At 39.5% G+C, this 19,984-nt stretch overlaps 1 protein-coding gene across 3 annotated transcripts in view; it reads right to left on the reverse strand.

Moving 5' to 3' along the window:
- Positions 1-19,984, reverse strand: part of CHPT1 (choline phosphotransferase 1) — a 31,436-nt gene extending 11,452 nt beyond the window's left edge. For 2 of the 3 annotated variants that reach the window (XR_009054732.1, XM_057742148.1), the window contains exons 1-4: positions 19,562-19,984; positions 8,373-8,520; positions 7,376-7,517; positions 684-768 (exon numbers count right to left, since the gene is read on the reverse strand). Coding sequence is in view for 2 of the 3 variants with exons in the window: in XM_057742148.1 (XP_057598131.1) it covers positions 684-768; positions 7,376-7,517; positions 8,373-8,520; positions 19,562-19,834 (648 nt within the window). In the remaining variant the exon portion in view is untranslated. Of the gene's footprint in view, positions 1-683; positions 769-7,375; positions 7,518-8,372; positions 8,521-15,510; positions 15,654-19,561 lie in introns of those variants that run through there. The other variant, XM_057742149.1, reaches the window with a different exon arrangement.

A 19,984-nucleotide genomic window follows, 5' to 3' on the forward strand; every position in this document is an offset into this window, starting at 1 on the left:
GTGATAGTAAAATATTTAGGAACAGTAAATGTTGAATAAGTGTTAGTTGTAGACTACTGATATTGTCCTTATTATTCTTCTTAACTCTATGGGCATGACATTTTGAGTCAGCCAATACTGTAAACTTAGGTTGCAGAGACAGAATAATTTGTTTCTTCATAAATTTTCTTCCTATGCAAAGCATGAATTTATAACAGCAGCCTCCTGAGAGTCAACTTTTATCAAAACACTGAGGTCTCCAACCAAGCAGAAAATAAAATCATTCCTTAACATGGGAAACTTCACTCATAGCAGGCTATAAAAAATGCAAATTAGCAACTTTTCTTTCCTAATATTGAGGGACAAGTTTCAAACATAAAACATTTTACGGAATTTACTTTTTACATATCTATTTTATGAGATAAATTTTGGCCTGAAAAGGTAGTTTAACTAGTTGTGTTTAATTCTGTATTATGGCTATGGAGTCGTCTTCTTTTATGTGGTATTCTATTCACGCACAAGGTAGTATATTCATGCCATAATAGGTATATAGAAGAGTAAAAGCATAAAATGAAGAAAAAAAGTTAAGAAATGGAATGGATATTAAATACAACTCCAAGGATTTCTGTAGAAAATTAACAATGCAGTATTTTCCCTAAGTATTTAAGAAGTACTTAAATATAAATTTAAATACTCAGATTTACCGTATAGTCCCACATTGTTGCTCCTCCAAATGTAGACAACACAAAGATGATCACTAAAGCTACCTGAATTTCAGTTACATCCACTCTAAAGAGGAAAGATAAAGAATAGATGTTTGTAAATCAAATTTCTGAATATGAAGGTTACTTAACCATATATTAAAATCAAAGATGTAAAAATCTCTATAGGCTTAGTTTATTTTTACCTTTAGTTCCATCACTGAATTATCACTTCACTACACTGTTAAGTCAAAAAGCCTACAGAACAACAATGCGCTCATACATAGGTAAAAAACTTGTATAGCATATATAAAATTGCTAATAACAGCTATCACTGAGATTACAGAAGGCTTTTATTTTCTACTTTACATACTTCTCAAAGTTTGAGTTTTTGAATAACAATCATGTTTTACTCTTGCAATCAGGAAAAAATTATAAAAACAACCAGATGACTTAAGGCAAATTCTTACACACTCTCAAGTCAATTTCATTTAAAAAGTAGGGAAAATTCCAATAGTTTCTCTCATTATGTTACTAATAGTCATTATACTTTTTGGTTTCCACCTTTACCCCCTATATATAAACACACTTAAACTTCTTTCAAAAACCCACTGAACCAACTAACATCAATCTCTAGTCTGCATTCCCTGCAGCTTCCTCTCTCCTTTGCTCCATAAACAGGCTGAGAAGTAGTCCACGTCTGTAATTTCTTCCTCTCTTCATATTTGCTGCTTAATCCATTATAATCTGGTTTTTTGTCCCATTTTATTAAAACTGTTTAAATAGTGGCTTTCAATTTGTTGAACATAAGAGATATATTTCAGTTACTATCTCATAGAACTCCTCTCAATACATAAAATGCTGATCACTCCTTCTTTCTTGAAATGTTTTATTTTTACTGCCACATTCTCTCATGATTCTCCTACCTTGCTGGAAGCTCTTCCCAGGCTTCTTCCCCTACAGCTTAAAATGCTACTGTTTCCAGAATTCCTCTTTTCTCTTTATAGATTCTCTGAATATTGTATCTATACTTAAGACTACCATCTATATGCTAATGACCTCTAAATCCATTTCTCCAAATCCACATCTTTTTTTCTGAGCTCCAAATTTGTATATCTGTCTACCTAGTTTGTATCTCCACTTGGATGCCCTGGAGTCTTCAGATGCTAGAGGAATACTTATTGCTCTGCAAATATAAGAAATGTAGGGATTAGACAATATAACAGATCCAGATGTGGAAGACAAGACTTCTCAACTGAGTTGTTTTGGGGGCACTTAGGAGGAGAAGGTGAATGGAACAATGCATAAATAAAAGGAAAATGTAATAACATCCATCCAGTATTTGTAAGATCAGTGATGGGCAAACCAAGGCCTCCAGGCTGCAGAGAGAAATAGTCAAGTTAGTTGAAAAAGGTAAACGTAATAATATAATGTATGGTATTTTGTAGAGGAAAAGTACTCACATTTACTGAGCATCTATTATGAATCTTATGAACTATGAATTATGCCTGGTTTTGGGGAAGGGGAAATTGAAATGATTTTTCCATGCCTGTACTGAAACAGCTAGATATTGCTATAGGAAAATGACTTCAGAGCCAACATTCTTGCTACTCCACCTATAATTTATTATCAGAATTGTGCATTCTTTTTCCAGTAGCAGTGGTAGAATTACATAAAGTTAATCCATAATTTTTCCAGAGTATGACTAGTGACCAGAAGCAACTAGGAAAGCTGACAGAAGTTACAGAACAAACTTTCTCTGAACTAAACGGCACATACAGGGATGGAGCTGGGACCCTCGGTTTCACATATGCATCATTCACATCACAGATTTTAAATTAAACTGAAAGCTTCATTCTTCTTCTCTGACTTTTAAGGATAAACTAAATAAATGACAATTCTTTTTTTTTTTTTGGAAATTTTGTATTGTTTATTTTTTCTCAGTAATTTCTTTCTTTACAATGAAGAATGTTGGTATTCATGCATGTGTGTTAAATGACAATTCCTGAGTCTGGAAAAAAGAAAGCTGAAAAGATTTGGTAAAAAGGGTGGAATCACTAACCAAATCCTTAAATGTGTGAAATATGAAGAGCCAGTTGAAACTTGAAAGATATATTAGACAAATAAAAGAATAATCTATATAACCAGTTTACAAACTTAGAGAACTCATTAGTGGGTCCATGACTTTAAAATGTAAATCCAAAGACTTAAAAAATCCAAGAAAGATGGATACTGGGGATATGGTGCAGGTAGGTTCTCAAACTATTATAGAGGGCAATCTGCAATAGAGCTCTTCAAAGTGTTGTCCAAAGTTTGTTACAGTCCCCAAGGAGGCAAGTATAGAAATTGAGAGTAAGCATTTAGAAACTTTTATGGTAGCTTGACAGAGTAATTTTGTATCTCTTGAATTGAATGAAATATTGGGGACTGTATTTTTTAAGTCTGATTTTTGTTTTTTATTTTTTAAATTGCATGTTATCTCTCCATGATGGATTGGGCGGGAGGTGGCGGGGTAGAAATTAGTTCTTTACCACAAATATGTGGAAAGATGGACCTAATACCATATTCTAATGATTTTGAAAGAAGAGAAAATTAACACTGAGTCAAAATATTCACATGTAAATAACAAAATACCACATAATACAAGTCAATGCTGGACTTGGTTTAGATTTTTTAGATTAAGCTTTAAGGATTGTTTGCTGTATTGAATTACATGGGAGCAGACCCTTGATTCATGGGAGCAAACATGCTATAAATAAGATATGCCTTATCTCATATGGCAAGCATTAATATAGGGACAGATTTTAACAGTAATCCTATAAATTACTTCACTAACTATGCTAAGGAAAATACTAATATGTCACTGATTAACTTTAAAGAAATCCATAATTAAAAGTTGAAAAATTATAGTTTGAAATAGTTATTAATGTTTCATGGTTTAAATTATCTTATTCAAGGTAACAAATTCATATCTGTATTAAAATCTACATATCTTCAAGAGATAAAACATATAATAAAATAGAACAGTATTTCTTTTTCTGTTCTATGAAACAGTGTAAAACAGTATTTTTATGTTCATAAGAAAAACAGAATAGTATTTAGTCACTCTCTTCCTTCTCTGTTTAATTTTTCTTCATACAATTAGGAGAGGCAATCCACCACGGGCCCTGCGCATCCCTGAACGTTCTTGCGGGGGTGTTCCAATAAAGCAAGAGCCTGAGCGCCCTTACCCGGGCCATTTCTCAGGGCTGTGGATGCAGTAAGCAACCTTGAAGGATGAGGTTACATCTCCCCTCAAAAAGCAGGCTTGCTTCCATTTACTGTAAAAGCAATGGAGTCCTCAGTATCCCTCTCCTATAATGCCACCCACCACATGTACAGGCACTCACCCAGTCGCACCGCCATGGGGCTCGGGAGTGGGGGCAAGGGAACCTGGCATGAACCTGAAGCTCCAGGCTACTGCTTTTGGCCTGAGTTATAAAGTGGTCCTCTGCCTCTGACCCAGAAGTTGTGTGTCTTCTCTCAGCACCCATGAAACATTAACCAGCTTGCTTGGCAGCTTGTAAGGGTAAAATCCCAGACTCTTTACAGTTCATGACACATAGCACTTCCCACCCCGCTAGCTAATGTGCTATGTGCAGTATTTACTTGTTTAGCTCACTTTATTGTCTGTCTCCAATATTAGAATATAAACTCCAAGGGGGCAGGGATTTTTGTCTATTTTGTTTACTCATATTACCCTAGAGCCTACAACAGGGCCTGGCATATACTGGATGCTCATTAAATATTTGTATAAATACTGTTATTTATTAAAATTCATTGTATAAATATTACACCAGTATTCAATAAAATCACACAATAAATTATATTGACCTTCCATCCTCAAATTTATTTTAACTTAGTTTCTTCTGTATGTGTATTTCCTTATGAAGTTAGTTCCTTATCATTAACTTTCTGATTAATACGTGACATCTGATTTTCTTGTAATAAGTTACTTTTTAATGTCGCACATTAAAATAAACATACAAAAGAAATTCAATTAAATTAAAGGATATGGCATGATAATGCTAACCCTACTATTGAATACTTCTGTCCTCCAGATTCTGTACTGGGTCCTTTATACACATTATTATTTAATCATTACAATAACATTTTAACACAATTATGATTATTCTCATTTTACAGATAAAGAAACTGAAGAAAATGAGGTTAAATTTATTTGTGGTCAAACAACTTGTATCTTGGAGACAGAATTTGATTCTACCCAATCTGATTCTACAGCCTATGCTTTTCACTAGTAAACTTAAAGCAGGAGCAATAGTAATAAATAATTTAAAGGACTTTGAAAATTGGAAAAAAATTAAGCAGCAAAATGTAGTAAGTTTTCTGGTCCAATTAAGCTCTCATTTGGCATATTTTTTCTTCAGTCTTTCAGAAAAAGGGGAACCATATTAAATAGGCTTAAACCAAGAATATATTCATAAAACAAATTTCCACAGCAGATTCTGAGATTGGCCTGGTTTCATATATCTGTATCATTTATCCGTATTCCAATAACATAAACACTATAAAAATGAAACCTCTCAAAAACTGACAGATTTTCAGGAAATCCATCCTAGCCAACAGATAACTGATACTGACTGACTCTGTAAGCATTTCCAGAGGCTAGGCTGATGTCCTCCATGTATATCCTTCTTATAATGTTAAGCTGGACCCAGTGCATCTAACTCAATACTCAATGATACCTTTATTTTGGTAAAGTGAAAAAATATACAGTCAGTATTTTACATGGTTGACCCCTGGGCAGGGCAGGATCTCCTCCAGTCCCTGACACGCTTAGTGCTGAGCCATGACAGCCATTTCCCTAATGTTCTGAGTGCTTCCTTTGCTCACACTCCTGCCTTGAATGCTTTCACCCCGTTCTGTCTGGCACATTCCATCCGCAAGTGACTCATCTTCGTATGTGCAGTTCTAGGCACACAATGGGCTCTCAGTCAACAGCAAACGAGCATAAAATATACAACTGGGCCAGGAATGTGAACTAATTCACTTCAGAAAGATTTTTAATGAAGTTACAAGCCAAAAAAGGTCTTAAGTCTAAGTCGTTAAATAACAATTAACCAGAACATTGCATTGTTATATTATTCCAGTTTACCATAGCAAGTTCAGCATATTAACCAAAATGCATTCGACTTGGTGAAGCTGTTTCTATTTTAGCCTATTTTAATCTATACATAGGCACAGATTCTTAATTTTACACAGTGCCTTGAATTTTTAGAGTGGCTTTTTCTTGGGGCGGGGGGGGGGGGGGAGTTGTGGCTTGAGGGATCGAACCCGGGCCATGGCAGCAGTGAAAGCTGGTCCTAACCACTGGACTAGCAGGGAATTCCCTAGCCTGGCTTTTTGATTCTAGGGTTCTTGACTGGTAGGTAAGAATCAGCTGAAGCCTCACGTTTTCCATAAAAGCTTTCCTAAATTAATTCAGCCTACGATCAGCTTCTCCTTACTCAGGATTTCTTCAGCACTGTGGAAACCTAAAGCAGGTCATTTTTCACATGGTTATGGACTATATCAGCAGTGTCACGGAAGTATTATCCCATCCCTTTAATACAGTATACAATATAGTTCCTAAAACAGGGATTTTTAAAAATGCATTTTGTATCCTGCCACAGCACCTAATACACTGATAATCTCACAGTACTGAGCAGCAGTCATTCAGAGTTCGGGGTCTGAAGACTTGAGTTTTAACCCTGGCTCTACACTTGTCAGCAGTATAAGGAAGTTAAAGAACCTCTCTGCCTCATTGGTACAGTGGCGGTAATACCCTTACAAGGTTAATGTGAGGAATGAATGAGATAAGGTATGTGAAGCACTGAGTACAGTGTCAGAACCATGCATGTGCTCCAGGGGTGACAGCTGTGACTATTCCCTAACTTAGAGTCAACGTGGAAAAGTGCCAAAGGCCTTCACTCTGCTAAACGAGCCACGGTTTTGAGCTTCTCCTTTCACTTACCATTATCAGAGAGTTTTTTTCAGAGCTACTGTTTCTCCCGTGTAGCAGTAAAGTGGGGCTAAAAGGTAGACAGGGGAAGCCAAAGCTGAGAATAAGCCAATGGCAGAAGCTATGAAACGATCAGGCAGAGAGGGAGTTGACGGAAAGAGGGATAGAGAACAGAGTTCCTGCTTTGTGTACTATTTCCTGATGTCTAAAAATGGGGCATTACGTGCAAATATTACAAAATGTTTTTATATTATCTCATCAACTGTCTACCACGGCTGAGAGTCTCATGATTACTGTTGCTGGTGACTGCTGTAAAGGGGTTCCCCTTTTTGGACACACAAAAATTTGACCAAAGAGGACCTTTAGATTCCATATCTCATTATTTTATCACATAAGCTAAATGCTGCATATCCTTTTTCTATATTATTCAGGTCCTTTATTTTTCTCTTTCACCTGTCTAGTGTAAACTTGGGCAAGTTGGAGAAGGGAAAAAAAAAATAAAATCATCAGCATAAAGAATACCTAAAAGACTAAAATTAAGGTGTAGCATTTATGGATGCTTCACTCAATTAAAAGGTAATTTAAATTCCTGATTAACACTTTGTCCCCCTTATTATGGATAAATGAAGTATAACAGATAGTGAAAATAAATTTGATTATATTTTAAAATATACAACTTAAAATACATACTTACTTTCCAAACCTCAGTACTCCTGAAACATAAGTCTGCCAGTGAGCACAATAAAACATGAACATCCCAATAAAAGAGCAGAAAAACAACCAGTCAGGATGAGTTCCTAAGCGAACAGCAATTGAAGCTCCAACTGCCATAAAAACTGAAATAAACAAGGTTTAAGAACCATTAAGAGTTTAAAATAATTAATTAAATAATTGCCATTGACTGTTTAGAAATACAGAATTTTAAGGTGCGTAATCTTGGCATTCGAATAAGGCAGACTAAACAAAATAAATTCCTGGACACACTTTTTTTTTTCTAATTTTATTTATTTATTTATTTATTTATTTTGAGGTATACCAAGTTCAATCATCTGTATTTATACACATGTCCCACATTCCCTCCCTCCCTCAACTCCCCCCCAGTCCTCTAAGGCATCATCCATCCTCGAGTTGAACTCCCTTTGTTATACAGCAACTTCCCACTGGCTATCTATTTTACAGTTGGTAGTATATATATATGTCTATGCTACTCTATCACTTCATCTCAGCTTCCCCTTCAGCCCCTGCCCCCCCCAAACCTCGAGTTCTCCAGTCCATTCTCTGCATCTGCGTCCTTGTTCTTGTCTTGTCACTGAGTTCATCAGTACCATTTTTAGATTCCATATATATGAGTTAGCATACAATATTTGTCTTTCTCTTTCTGACTTACTTCAGTCTGTATGACAGACTCTAGGTCTATCCACCTCATGACATATAGCTCCATCTCATCCCTTTTTATAGCTGAGTAATATTCCATTGTATATATCTGCCACATCTTCTTTATGCCTATCAACAAATGAATGGATAAAGAAGATGTGGCATATATATACCTGGACACACTTTTAAACTACACAAAATTGCCCCCAAATGTAAGCCAAAATCAATGGCTCAGTTTATCTCAGTTTTTAAGCCATCATTAAAAACAAAAACAAAACAAAACAAAAAACAACTATAGGAAAAAAACCTCCACTTACCTGTAGAAAGAGAGTCACAACCATGGTCAAAAAGTTCCCCTAAAGGAGAACAAGAATTTGTTCTTCTGGCTTGTTTCCCATCAATAGCATCCAGTGACTGGTAGATGAAGAGTCCTAATGCACATAGAAGGTATGTCCAGTATGGTGCCTGAAAAGAAATGTACACAGTGAAGACTGGTGAGTGACAATAAGCTAGCTTCTGTTTGAAAATAGCTCAACCCAAGCCAATGGACACATTTTCTTACGTTCTTGTTTTATATAAGGAGGGTGTTATAAGGAACATTCATAACCCTCTTTCTACAGATGAGAATTAAACTGAGAAATGAATTGCTCTAGGTCATCTGGGCAGAGGGTCACAGAAGTCTGCACTGTGAGAAGCAGAAAGTTAAACAACCAAGCAAGGATTAGGATCCTGATTTTGATTCTTAGTCCACAGCTCTTTTCATATAATACTATTCATACATGACACCGGACTGAATTATTCAGTAAGTCTCTGCTATGGAAAAAGACCTTAAAGACAAACCACGGACCGCTGCTTCCATTCACAATGGAGTATCAGGGGCTGGATTTACTCTCCCACCTTGTGTAACTAGAAAAGCAATAAAATAAATAAAACAACCATTTTCAGACGTTGCGGGAAGTGCATCACTCTGATCCCTGGCAGAAGGAAAACAAATGAGCTGTGCCCTGTGACTGCTCCAGCTCACAGCCTATAGGCAGTTTCCAGGCCACAGTACAGGACTGCGGAACCGGAACAGAGCCCAGCGATCCTGTTATGTTGAGGAGAAATGCAGCAGAGTTCAGGAAGGTCAAGGCAGCTAGAATCTGTGGGGCCGAGCACTGGTGAGGAGAGGGGCACAAGTTGTGGAGATCTACACAGGGTATCTTTGAGTCTTTGGCTGAGAAGTGACCTGTGCCTAATGAGACCAAACTATTAACCAAGGGCAGGGGAAGAAGCACTGGACAGCGCAAGGCCACACAATTCTTGAAGCCCACACAGAGCTGGGAATTGTTCATGTTCCCACCAGGGACAGCAAAAAGCCCATGTGATACTTAGGGCACCAGGTAGAGTTCTCAGAAGTGTATTGCCTTAGCAGTGGCCATAAATCAGCCCTAAACCAAAGGCCCTAACAGATGTAAAATCTAGCCTCAAAAGGATCTGACTGATTCCAGGCAACCTAAGTAAAGCTAACACAAAGTACAACCTCTTAAGGAATAACCCACGAAATCTAGTACCCCAAAATGTAAAATTCACAATGTTATACAGAATGAAGTGAGTTAGAAAGAAACAAATATCGTACATTAACATGTATGTGCAGAATATAGAAAAATGGTACAAATCAACTGGTTTGCAAGGAAGAAACAGAGATGCAGATGTAGAGAACAAACATGTAGACACCAAGCGGGGAAAGTTGCGGGGGTGGGGGATGAATTGGGAGATTGGGATTGCCATGTATACATTACTAATAAAAAAAATCAAATTGTACACTTTAAATATATGCAGTTTATTGTATGTCAATTGTATCTCAATAAAAGTTCCTAAAGAAAAAAAATTCACAATGTTTGGCATCCAATAAAAATTACTAGTCATTCAAAGAGGTGGAAAAATATGCTCTACAATTAGGAGTAAAATCAATCAATAGAATCAGACCCAGGAATGACAGAGATAATGAAATTTGCAGATGAGGATGTTAAAAGTTCTTATAAATATGCCTCATATGTTCAAGAAGGAGGAGGAAAACATGAAAGACTCCAGTGAAACCTCTAGAAATGGAAAGTACAATATTTCGTAAAATATACTAGATGAGATTAACAGCACATTAGTGCAGAAGAAAAGATCAGTGAACTTGCAGACTACTGACAGAAACTATCCAAAATCATGCGCAGAAATAAAAAGACTAAAAATTACTGAACTGGGCATCAGTGATCTGTGGGACAACAGCTGTCTAACATATATGTAATTGGAGTCTCAGAAGGAGAAAAGAAAGAGGACTGGACCGAAAAATATACGAAAAAATGATGGCTGGAAATATCCAAACTTGATAAAAATCTATAAACTTACACATCCAAGAAGCTCAACAAGCAGAAGTCTTTTTTTAAACCCACCAAGGCACATCATAATCAAATCACTGAAGACCAGTGATAAAGAGAAAAAATCATTAAAGAAGCCAGAGGAAAAAGACACATCACATACAGAAGCATAGATAATAATGACAGAGCAAAGAGTCAGTAAACTTGAAGGTAGATCAATAGAAATGATACAATTTAAACGAGAGAGAAAAAGATTTTAAAATGACCATGCTTTTCTTTCAGCACTTTATAAATGTATTCTACTTCCTCAGGGACCTGTGTGAATGTAGCAGTGGTCAACCCAGAATTCTATGTCTCAGAGAAGAAGTACAGCAAAATTGTTAAGAACTACGGTTTTAAAGCTAGATCTGTGTTTGAGTTCTTGGCTCTGTTATTTAATAGCCAAGTGACACTGGGAAAGTCATTTAAACTCTCTAAACTTTGGTTACCTCATTTGTCAGGTGTGACTAATGCTTGTATCTGATGAAAAAATTCTTAGATGTGTCTTTACACAGAGCCTGGCACACAGTAAGTGCTCAGTAAAGTTAGATATTGTAGGGAGTTCCCTGGTGACCTAGTGGTTAGGATTCTGGGCTTTCACACACTGTGGCCCATGTCCAATCCCTGGTTGGGGAGCTGAGATCCTGCAAGCTGTGCGAAGTGGCCAAAAAAAAAAAAAGGTCAGCTATTGTCATTAAATTGTGTTTTGCATATTTTAGTGGCAAATAGTATTAAAAATATCAATGTATGTGTGGTTTATGTGGTAATTATGCAAATACCAATCAACTTGCTACCTTATTCCTCAATCTAAGTAGATGTTTACTTCGAAACTTCAATAAACATTTCACCATTTTTATATTACATGCCCAGTATTAACGACTACACTATTACTTGCTTAAAAAGACTTACGAAGTCTCTTCTACGTATAAGAAAATCAGTATAAATCAGAAATAACTTAAGAATAGAAGCAACATGAGCTATGCACGTGTATTAAAATGTCACATTCAGTTCTGATTAGCATGTTTTTAAAGGCTTATCTGGAAACTAGGAAACAATTTGAGAGGGCTAAAAAACAGAGAATTGAGAAATCATCAGGAGAGTACAAAAGTAGAAAAAACAAAACAAAACAAACCACCTAGAATCTTTTGAAAGAATCCCAAAGTGTTTTGCATCGAATAACCCTGGTAACTTTTTTCAAACTAGGAAATTCTTAACCATTTTTCCCACTATAAAAATATTGTTTTAATTTTGATAACCAAAGGGGAGCAAATTTAATTTCAAATGCCTATAAAATTGAAAATTGAAGTTATTAAATTTTCTGGAATGACATTAAAAAGTCATTTTTCTTCTTCTTGTCTATTTTTCACAAATACTTTTCCCTTAGATGACAGAAAGTAAATCAGCTACCTGAGAGATATTCCAATTCTTCTTATAAGGAACCTTTATATGGAAAATTTCAGCTTCCATATAAAGAAGCACTTCCAAATGTCCACACTGAAAGCTTCTGATTCTAACTTCTGATCTGGGAGTCTAAAGTCAAGGTGTTAATAGAAATTCATGCTAAAATAAATCCAGCTACTCCTGGACACCACAGCTGGGGGCAGACTCTGCCCCTTATTTGGAAAAAGGAAACAAAGACTGGCTCACTAGCTTAAAATGACTTCACTACGATACCAGAGGAGTTAAGATTTAGAGTTTAAATCGGTAAAGAGAGGCAGGGGGAATTTAAACAGGGAAAAGAGAGAGGAGGTCTAGTCAGAAATGAAGGCAGAGGCCTGAAAGTGAAAGGTTTATTCACGAGTCGGTGACTAGATCATGCTTCTGGAACAGAAGATCCACGGGTAATTACAAGAGAGAAGATGGGAAAGGTAGTAACGTTATCTTAAACGGTATTCAAAAGGCTTTTAAAAGTACATTATTTTATTTGATACAGCAGTCCACAGAGACAAGACAGCTATTTATCGTGTTCTTCTTGTTACAGATAAAAGTGAAACTTAGGGAGGGGTGATAAAGTTCCACGGAGAAGAGCAGCTAGACTGGGTCTAGGAATCACACCCAGGTTTTCTGCCCTGCCCTACCATACGAGACCTATCAGATTTATGGTGCTGCAGGCTGCATAGACTGGGTGCGGCTTTCCACCTGGATTCTCACCTTTTCTTTCAAACCCGCTGAGAGGCACTTTCCCACCCCCACAATACAACCTCAGCTGCAGTGAACCATCCTGGCGGGAAGGGGCTGTGAGGTGAGAGAGACTTCCTGCCTTTTAAACCCAGAAAGACGTGCTAGACCACCCGCCAGCTGCCGGTGCACTCCCTTTCCAGTTTTCCCAAGGCAGCAGGAGCTGGACCTATCTTCTCTTTTCCCTGCGGTCATCACCTCTATTCCCACCTGGGAGCTATGAAGTAGCTTACCAATTATTAACTTCTTTTCTAACCTGTTATCTCTGTGAAACAGGCTCCAGCAGGGAGATCCACTTGCCAGGAACAGCAGGCCTCTTCCTTCCAGGAGTCTGCTCAAAATGGGTGTTACCACAGAAGACACTCCGCGTGGAAGCAGCATCTACAGAGCCACCCCAGCTCAGTTCTAGTTTTCATGTTAACTTGTTTTCAAAAATTTTAAATGTAAGCGTGTGGATCAGGATTGAGCCTGAGCATCAGGCGTGGATTACGAATTATAAAGTCATAAGCAACATATCAGAATACTGGTACAGAAGGAGACTACTGTAAAAAGTGGAACTTCTCCAGATCTTAATAGATTCTTAACATTTAAAGTTTTTAATTATATAATTTTTATAATAACTACTGTATTCTTTAAGATCAGAATTTTATAATACATCATAGAAACCTTTCCAGGTCAAGCATAAAGATCTACATCATTCTTTTACATGACTGCATGGTGTTCAATTATGTGGCTATATCACAATTTAAGTAGCAACTTCACTAATGATGCATCTTACATGACTCTGTGAAAGATTGTTTTATAAGTTTATTCTAGACAACAAAATAATTACTAAGAAACAATCATAAGCCTTATCATTAAAAAAACTAATAAATTTAAATTGCTTTTCTGTTACATCACTGAAAATCAACTGTATAAAACTAAGTATTTGGGATATTTTACTTTTTCTAATTACTTGAATGAAAGGATTAGAGAAACCAGAGATTTGAACCGAACCATATGGCAATTGTTCTTGTTTAGAATAACTCTGGATCAGAGACAACACTCATATACAGACCAATTATTTATTCTGGGTATTATACCCTTTTTTATACACGTGTTTGAATGAGCACACACATCAGGAAAAGGAAGAAGAGATTTAGAAAGTGATCAGTGAACACATTTCTGCTCACTGGACAAACTTTACTTACAGCTCAGACCTTAGAATACTAGACTTTGGGGAAAACATTCTTGGGTTTTCTGTAAATGAAAATGCTGGCCTAGGTAGTCTCCAAGGCCCCATCTTTAATATGGGAATATAATCCTCTCAAGAGCAGGAGGTATGTTCTCTGCTTTTAAAATCTTCTGTATATATCACGGGAGCTAAATAACTAGATGATTAAAATCAACTGATGATCAGGTAATAGGTTACCTGGTAACCTATCAGGTAGAATGGTTTCCAAAAGGAAGACTACATCTCCGGGGTTTTTCTTGCAGAGTGGTTAGGCATGTAGACTCCGCATTCCACCTGCACCTGATCCTTGAGTGAGTTGCATGGGCTACTTAACCTCTCGGTGCCTTAGTTTCCCTCTATGAAAAATGGGAATAATCACTGTTCCTATCTCGTGAGAATTAAATGAATTATTACATGTCAAGTGCTTAGAAAAGTGCCTGGCATATGGGAAGAGCTCAGGAAATTTTAGTTATTATTTCTGATACCATATAAGATAATTTTAGGTGATTCACAGGTAAACTTTCATTTTAATATTTATGTATTTAATGTATTTTGGAAAATATTAATTTAAAAATTAGCTAGCACAGTTATCAAATCTATGACTGGATAGATATTAAGGCTTCGAGTCTAAGTCTTTAAAAAGGAGATTTAAAGTTGATGTAAAGAAAAACAGTAAATAAAAAAATAGCACAGGTAATACACAGAAGCAAAAATCTCCCCAAATTAAAATTTAGGAAATACTGAAACTATACAATGCCTATTTATATGAATTTTCATCCTTAAAAAGTGCCTCTTTGCTTTAAACAGTCTTGGATACAAGTTGATAAAGATGCAAAAGGTGTCACATAACCAGTAACGACTGGGTCACCTGGTAACAAGGAGATTTCAATTATCCAAATATCGACTGATTTCTCTCTCCATAAAAATTAGAAACTGCATTTATAAGAGGTAGGAAGAAAGAAAATTAGAAGACAGGTCAGGCATATGTGAAAAAATGTAAGGCTATGAGTTAGAACGTGGACTTTGTACCCAGTTGGGTGAGTCTAGCGACTTTTAAGAGAAAACGTGGAAATTTAATAGATTGCTAATCTGACACTGCTCTAACCTGTATCAAGTGCCTGTGACACAGTTCAGCTTGTGGCCCGGGCACTTCCTTGTTTACAGGAGGAGGGTTCCCGCTGGAACCCGAGGCCAGGGAGGCTCCAGAGACTTGATGGTCAGGAAGGGTAGGTCATTCTCAGACCTGCCCAGCAGGAAGGCCCTCGGGGCTTGCTGGTTCACCTCGACCTTTGGCCTCAGCTCGGGTTAGAGGCCAGCACTTGAGAGGAGCACACCCATCTTCAGGAAATGAGGCAGGTTACAAGCTGAGGGAGGAAACCAGGCAGGGCTCGAACACCAAACATGGTTCAACCAGCATCTCAGGGCCAGAGGTGCTGGTTGAACAGGACATTAGAAATCTGTACTTTGAAAGGCAGCCTTCTTTCTTTGTAAATTTGGTGTGAAGAGCAGTATTCTTTTGAAAAACCTCTTTCAGTACTTACTAGAAGTCTTGTTGAAAATGCCAGCTTCTCACTGGGCTAAGGAAACAGACAGGGAGAAGAGTATGACGAGAACCCCCGGCAGGTCTACCAGCAACATCAGCTGCGCTGGGTGCTTTCACATCTGTTCTGGTCTTACCTTCACAGAAACCAGGCTGTCGGAGCTTGCGCCCAGGCCAAACCCACCAGGAGTGGGATGTAAAGCTCCTCCTATCCACCACAATGCCATGTTTTACCCACACTTGAAATGGAATTCGAAAGGAGAAGCAGCTTGTCTCTTGGGAATCAAGTGTAGCAAAGCCACAGGAATCAAAGGGCTGACCCCCAAAGCAAAGCTCCTCCTACCTTACTCACAGAAGCTCCTTCTGCACAGGGCTGGGATTAGGGTGAGGCAAGCAACGCACCATGGCTGCAGAATTTAAGGCGGCACTCACCGCTGGCAGCGTCGTGCACGTGCCTGCCTGCCTCGCGCAACTCCCTGCCCTGCCTCTAGAACTTTCACCTCTGGCAAGTTACTCTCTTTTAGTAAGAGAGGCCGCTCTCTTCCAAGAGTCCTGCCTTAATAAATGATGCCTGATAAGTTATTGAACTGGTTAAAAAAAGAGGGAGCTAGGTGATGAAAAAAAAAAAAAAAAAGGAAATATTCTAGATTTCAAAGAAACCAAACCTTTAAAAGAATTTGACAAGTTTATGGCTTTTTCTTATTATTCCCCCAACAAATAACTCCTTATAGTCCAAAGGCCACTCGAATCTGATTTAGACAGGGAATAAACCATTTCTTAAGGTCATTCTGATTTCCTCAGATATACCTGCTTTTCAATTCAACTTTCTGCCATCATAAAGGAAAGAAATTATTGAATGCCCTTTGACCCAGCCCTATGCTGGGCACCTATCTGCTATAAACACACTCTTAACAGACACTGACATGGGTTTATACATATATATAAATCAAGAGGGCAGAGCAAAAGTATTTACTTAGATAAGCTGAAAAGGGAATGGAACCACAGTTTACCCCAGTGGAAAACAAGCATACGAGTGTTTTGTGGTAGAGAATGCTATTAAGCTGGAGCCCAAAGAACCAGATTCAAATCACACACTTTTCTTACATACAAATGCAGGAATTGCATGAAGGAGGCTCTCAGGTCCTTCCAGTGGTGGGAATCTGTGATTCTATTTTGGGACTGTGGAGCCAAGGAAGGGGTGGGGAGGACAAGGACTCTATGCAGAGTAGCATTCAGACAGAACTGCTTCATCAAGGTGAGGGCGACGCACTTCAGTTATTGTTTTCTGTTTCCCCTGACTCTTGCTTACTCATGTTAAAATTCCCCGGGGACCAAATGGATAAGTATTTAATCTAAGACCAGCTAAAATGAATAAGGGTGGAAAAACGTCCTCTCCCAAGATTACAATTTATTTCATGCATGCAGTCAATAATGTAGCAAATATTTACCAAGCACCTGCTTTACACAAGGCACTGTGCTGTGGAGAACCTACAAATGGGCAATCGCTGTCTGAACTTGAAATATGGTAGACCATCTCAGTCTTGCTCACTAAGGACATATGTTAACCAAACATCACATCACACACATAACCAAAATAAAATGGAGACATTCCACAAGAGAGCTACAAAGACCTGTGGTAGAGGTATAGCTTTCTGGCTTGGAATCCTGGTCTCAGTTTAAAGAGCTTAATTTATTTCCCTTCAGTTTCCTCATCTATAAAATGGGGATGATAATAGTAGCTTTTGTAATGTTGTTGAGAGGATTAAATGAGATAATAGAAAAAAGCAGCTTAAGTGAATGCCTAGCACACAAGTACCACAAGTAATAAATATTAGTTATCTGTCATTATTACAGGAGTTTATAGGATTAAGTGGTTGATTTCACCCCAGAGAAGGAAAAAAGATTTCCTAAGGGGGTAGTGTTAGGACTGGACATTGAGAGATGAACTGGGACAGGAGAAAGGAAGAGGAAGGAGAAAAGAGAGGGACAAGAAGGAGAGAAATCTTTGCTATAGGAAGAAGTTCAATTTGGCTGGAGCGGAAAGTTCCTTCACAAAACGGTGGCGTGAAATGCAGTTCAGAGCACCATTGTAGAAGCTTAATATAAATCATTTAACTTTTATTCTATTAATTTCCCTTTATCACCAGTCATGTCCTAGAAATATAAACACAATAATGGATGTGAACACAAGTTACGTACCTAATAAGCATCTCTTGAATTGAACTGCTAATGCTTCTTTTGTGCTATTGCTAGGATTTTATCAGACAGTCAATGTAAATCTTGTAATGGTGTTTCCCTCAATGTTTCAGCCACTTAGAGGCATGTGCAGGATCTAATTACATTTCAGAAACTCTCCTCAGTTTCATCTCATTCCTGCAATCTTTACTTCCTGTTTTTGGATCATTCTAATTTTTTTCTTTTTGAAAAGTGCCTCAGATTCTCCCCTCCTTCCACCTTTTTTTTTTTTAATGAGGCATAGCCTAAAAATTAATCATAATTTTACCTGTTCCATCAGCCCCACCCCCACCCGCCACCAGCGACATCCCTAAACAGAATCGCTTGGACTTCTCTGTATGCCCTGCCCTTTGGAAGTGCTCAACAAATGGTTCTTAAATTAATAATTATATCAAAAAGTTCACAATTTAACTGGCAAATGTCAGAAATATCCAAATGCTGTTAGTCAAATCTAGGCTCAATAAAAACTAAATTTTATTATAAGTTTTCAGGACATTTTTAATAACAGTAGTGTTTTCACCATGTTGAACAAATTCTAATTTTCTACATTTATCTGCATGTAAAATATCATTTACTCCTCACTGCGTTCTTGTGAAACTGGTTTGGCAGGTATTATTTCTATTTTACAAGGGCCACATGTCACCCCATGTCACCAAGACCCACATGTCATCAAGACCCACGTCACCCCATGGTGTGGCAGAGCCCCATCAGAACCAAGCCTTCACGTCTCACCCACTGCCTCTGGGGAATTCTGCCAACAGGCTGCAACTTGCTTTTTTTCAAACACTATGTAAATGAATTAACAATGGGAACGTCTGCCAAAAAAATCATATATGATAAACATATCCATCAATCAGCAAGATACTCAACACGTTTAAAATGTAGGCTTCATCGAATACTTATAAAAATGGATCCATGTATGGAGGGCATGAAATATTTCCACGGTATTCCCGCTATCCAACCTCAACTCGAATTAGTTCTCCACAGGACCTATACTCAAACTAGGTTACAAACGGAGCTTTCTATTTGAGGACAAAGAAAAGAACGCAGTGCCACAGAATACGCAATGTAATATTTTATTCCACGGACTCTAAAAAAGCAATCGATGGGAGTAGCCCCCTCTGCCTCCTATCCCCCATCACACGCAGCCCAAGGGATGCTTCTAATTCCCGAATGTCGAAAACCCACATTATTTACTCGCTTATTTTGGACATAAGTTAAATACTCATTGCTAATAAAATCCGTTGGCTTTTACGATCCCTGGGTCGTGATTATAAGGATTAACACCTTGCTAATAATTTTGTTTTCCACGAAGAAGTCAACGAAGCAAAGAGGAAGTAACCTCTTAAAAGTAACTTATCTTTGATCAGTGCTACCAGTAATTACAGGATCACTAGCAACCTTTGAGAAACAGACGGCTGAGTACAAAAGTCTCCGAAGGGCATCTCAGGCTTGGCCAACCGAACCACAATCCCTGCGGCCAGGCGGGAGGAGCTGGGGTTATGCAGTGCCCAGTGTGCAAAGTAACCGACTGCCTGTCCACCCCCAGCTTGGCGCGGGATGGGGCGGCGGCCAGGCAGGCAGCCCACCCCCCCCACCCCCACCCCCCCCCCGCAGTGGACGAGACAGCCCGCCCGCCCCCGGAGGTGAGCAGGGGTGGCCACGAGACTGGGCAGTGACCTTGACAGCCCCTCTGCCGTCCGGGGGGAGGCTCAGGGTGGACAGGGGACTGGGTAGCGGCGTGACAGCCTCCAGGCGGACGGGGGAAGGCTCGGGGAGACCGCGGCGGCGCGGGGGCAGAGGCGGGGTCCGCATCCCGGGGCCCCGGGGGGCTCTCCGGGCGCCTCCAGAGGCGCACCCGGGGCGGGGCCAGCTCGGCTCGGGCCGGGGCCGCGGGGCTCCGGGGCGGCGGGAGCAGCAGTTGGGGGGCCGCGGGCGGGCGGCTGGCCCTACCTCCTCGGTGACCGTGGGGCAGTAGGAGATGAGCAGGAGCGTGGTGAGCATGTTGATGGCGAGGCCCAGGAGGGTGATGGAGTTGGGGGCCATCCACAGCGGGACCCACTGGAGCAGCCAGGTCCAGTAGAGCTGCAGCGGCGGCTCGAGCAGCGAGACGCCCGCGGCGCTGTAGCGGTGCTCCTCCAGCCGCCGCAGCTGCGCCGCGCCCAGCGGCTCGCTCAGCGCCTTCAGCCAGCGCGGCGCCGGCCTGGCCCCCGCGCCCGCCGCCATGGCCGCCTGCGGGCCCCGCAGCTGCGAGCGAGCGCGGCCCGCGCCGGGCGCCCGGGCGGGGACAGGTGGAGGGAGGCGCTCGCGGGCCCGGGCCTGCGCCGGCCGGGCGGCACTCGCGGGTCGGGCCCGCGGCCGAGGTCGAGGTCGGGC

The sequence above is a fragment of the Hippopotamus amphibius genome, chromosome 7, assembly GCF_030028045.1.
Source record: "Hippopotamus amphibius kiboko isolate mHipAmp2 chromosome 7, mHipAmp2.hap2, whole genome shotgun sequence".
NCBI lineage: Eukaryota > Metazoa > Chordata > Mammalia > Artiodactyla > Hippopotamidae > Hippopotamus > Hippopotamus amphibius.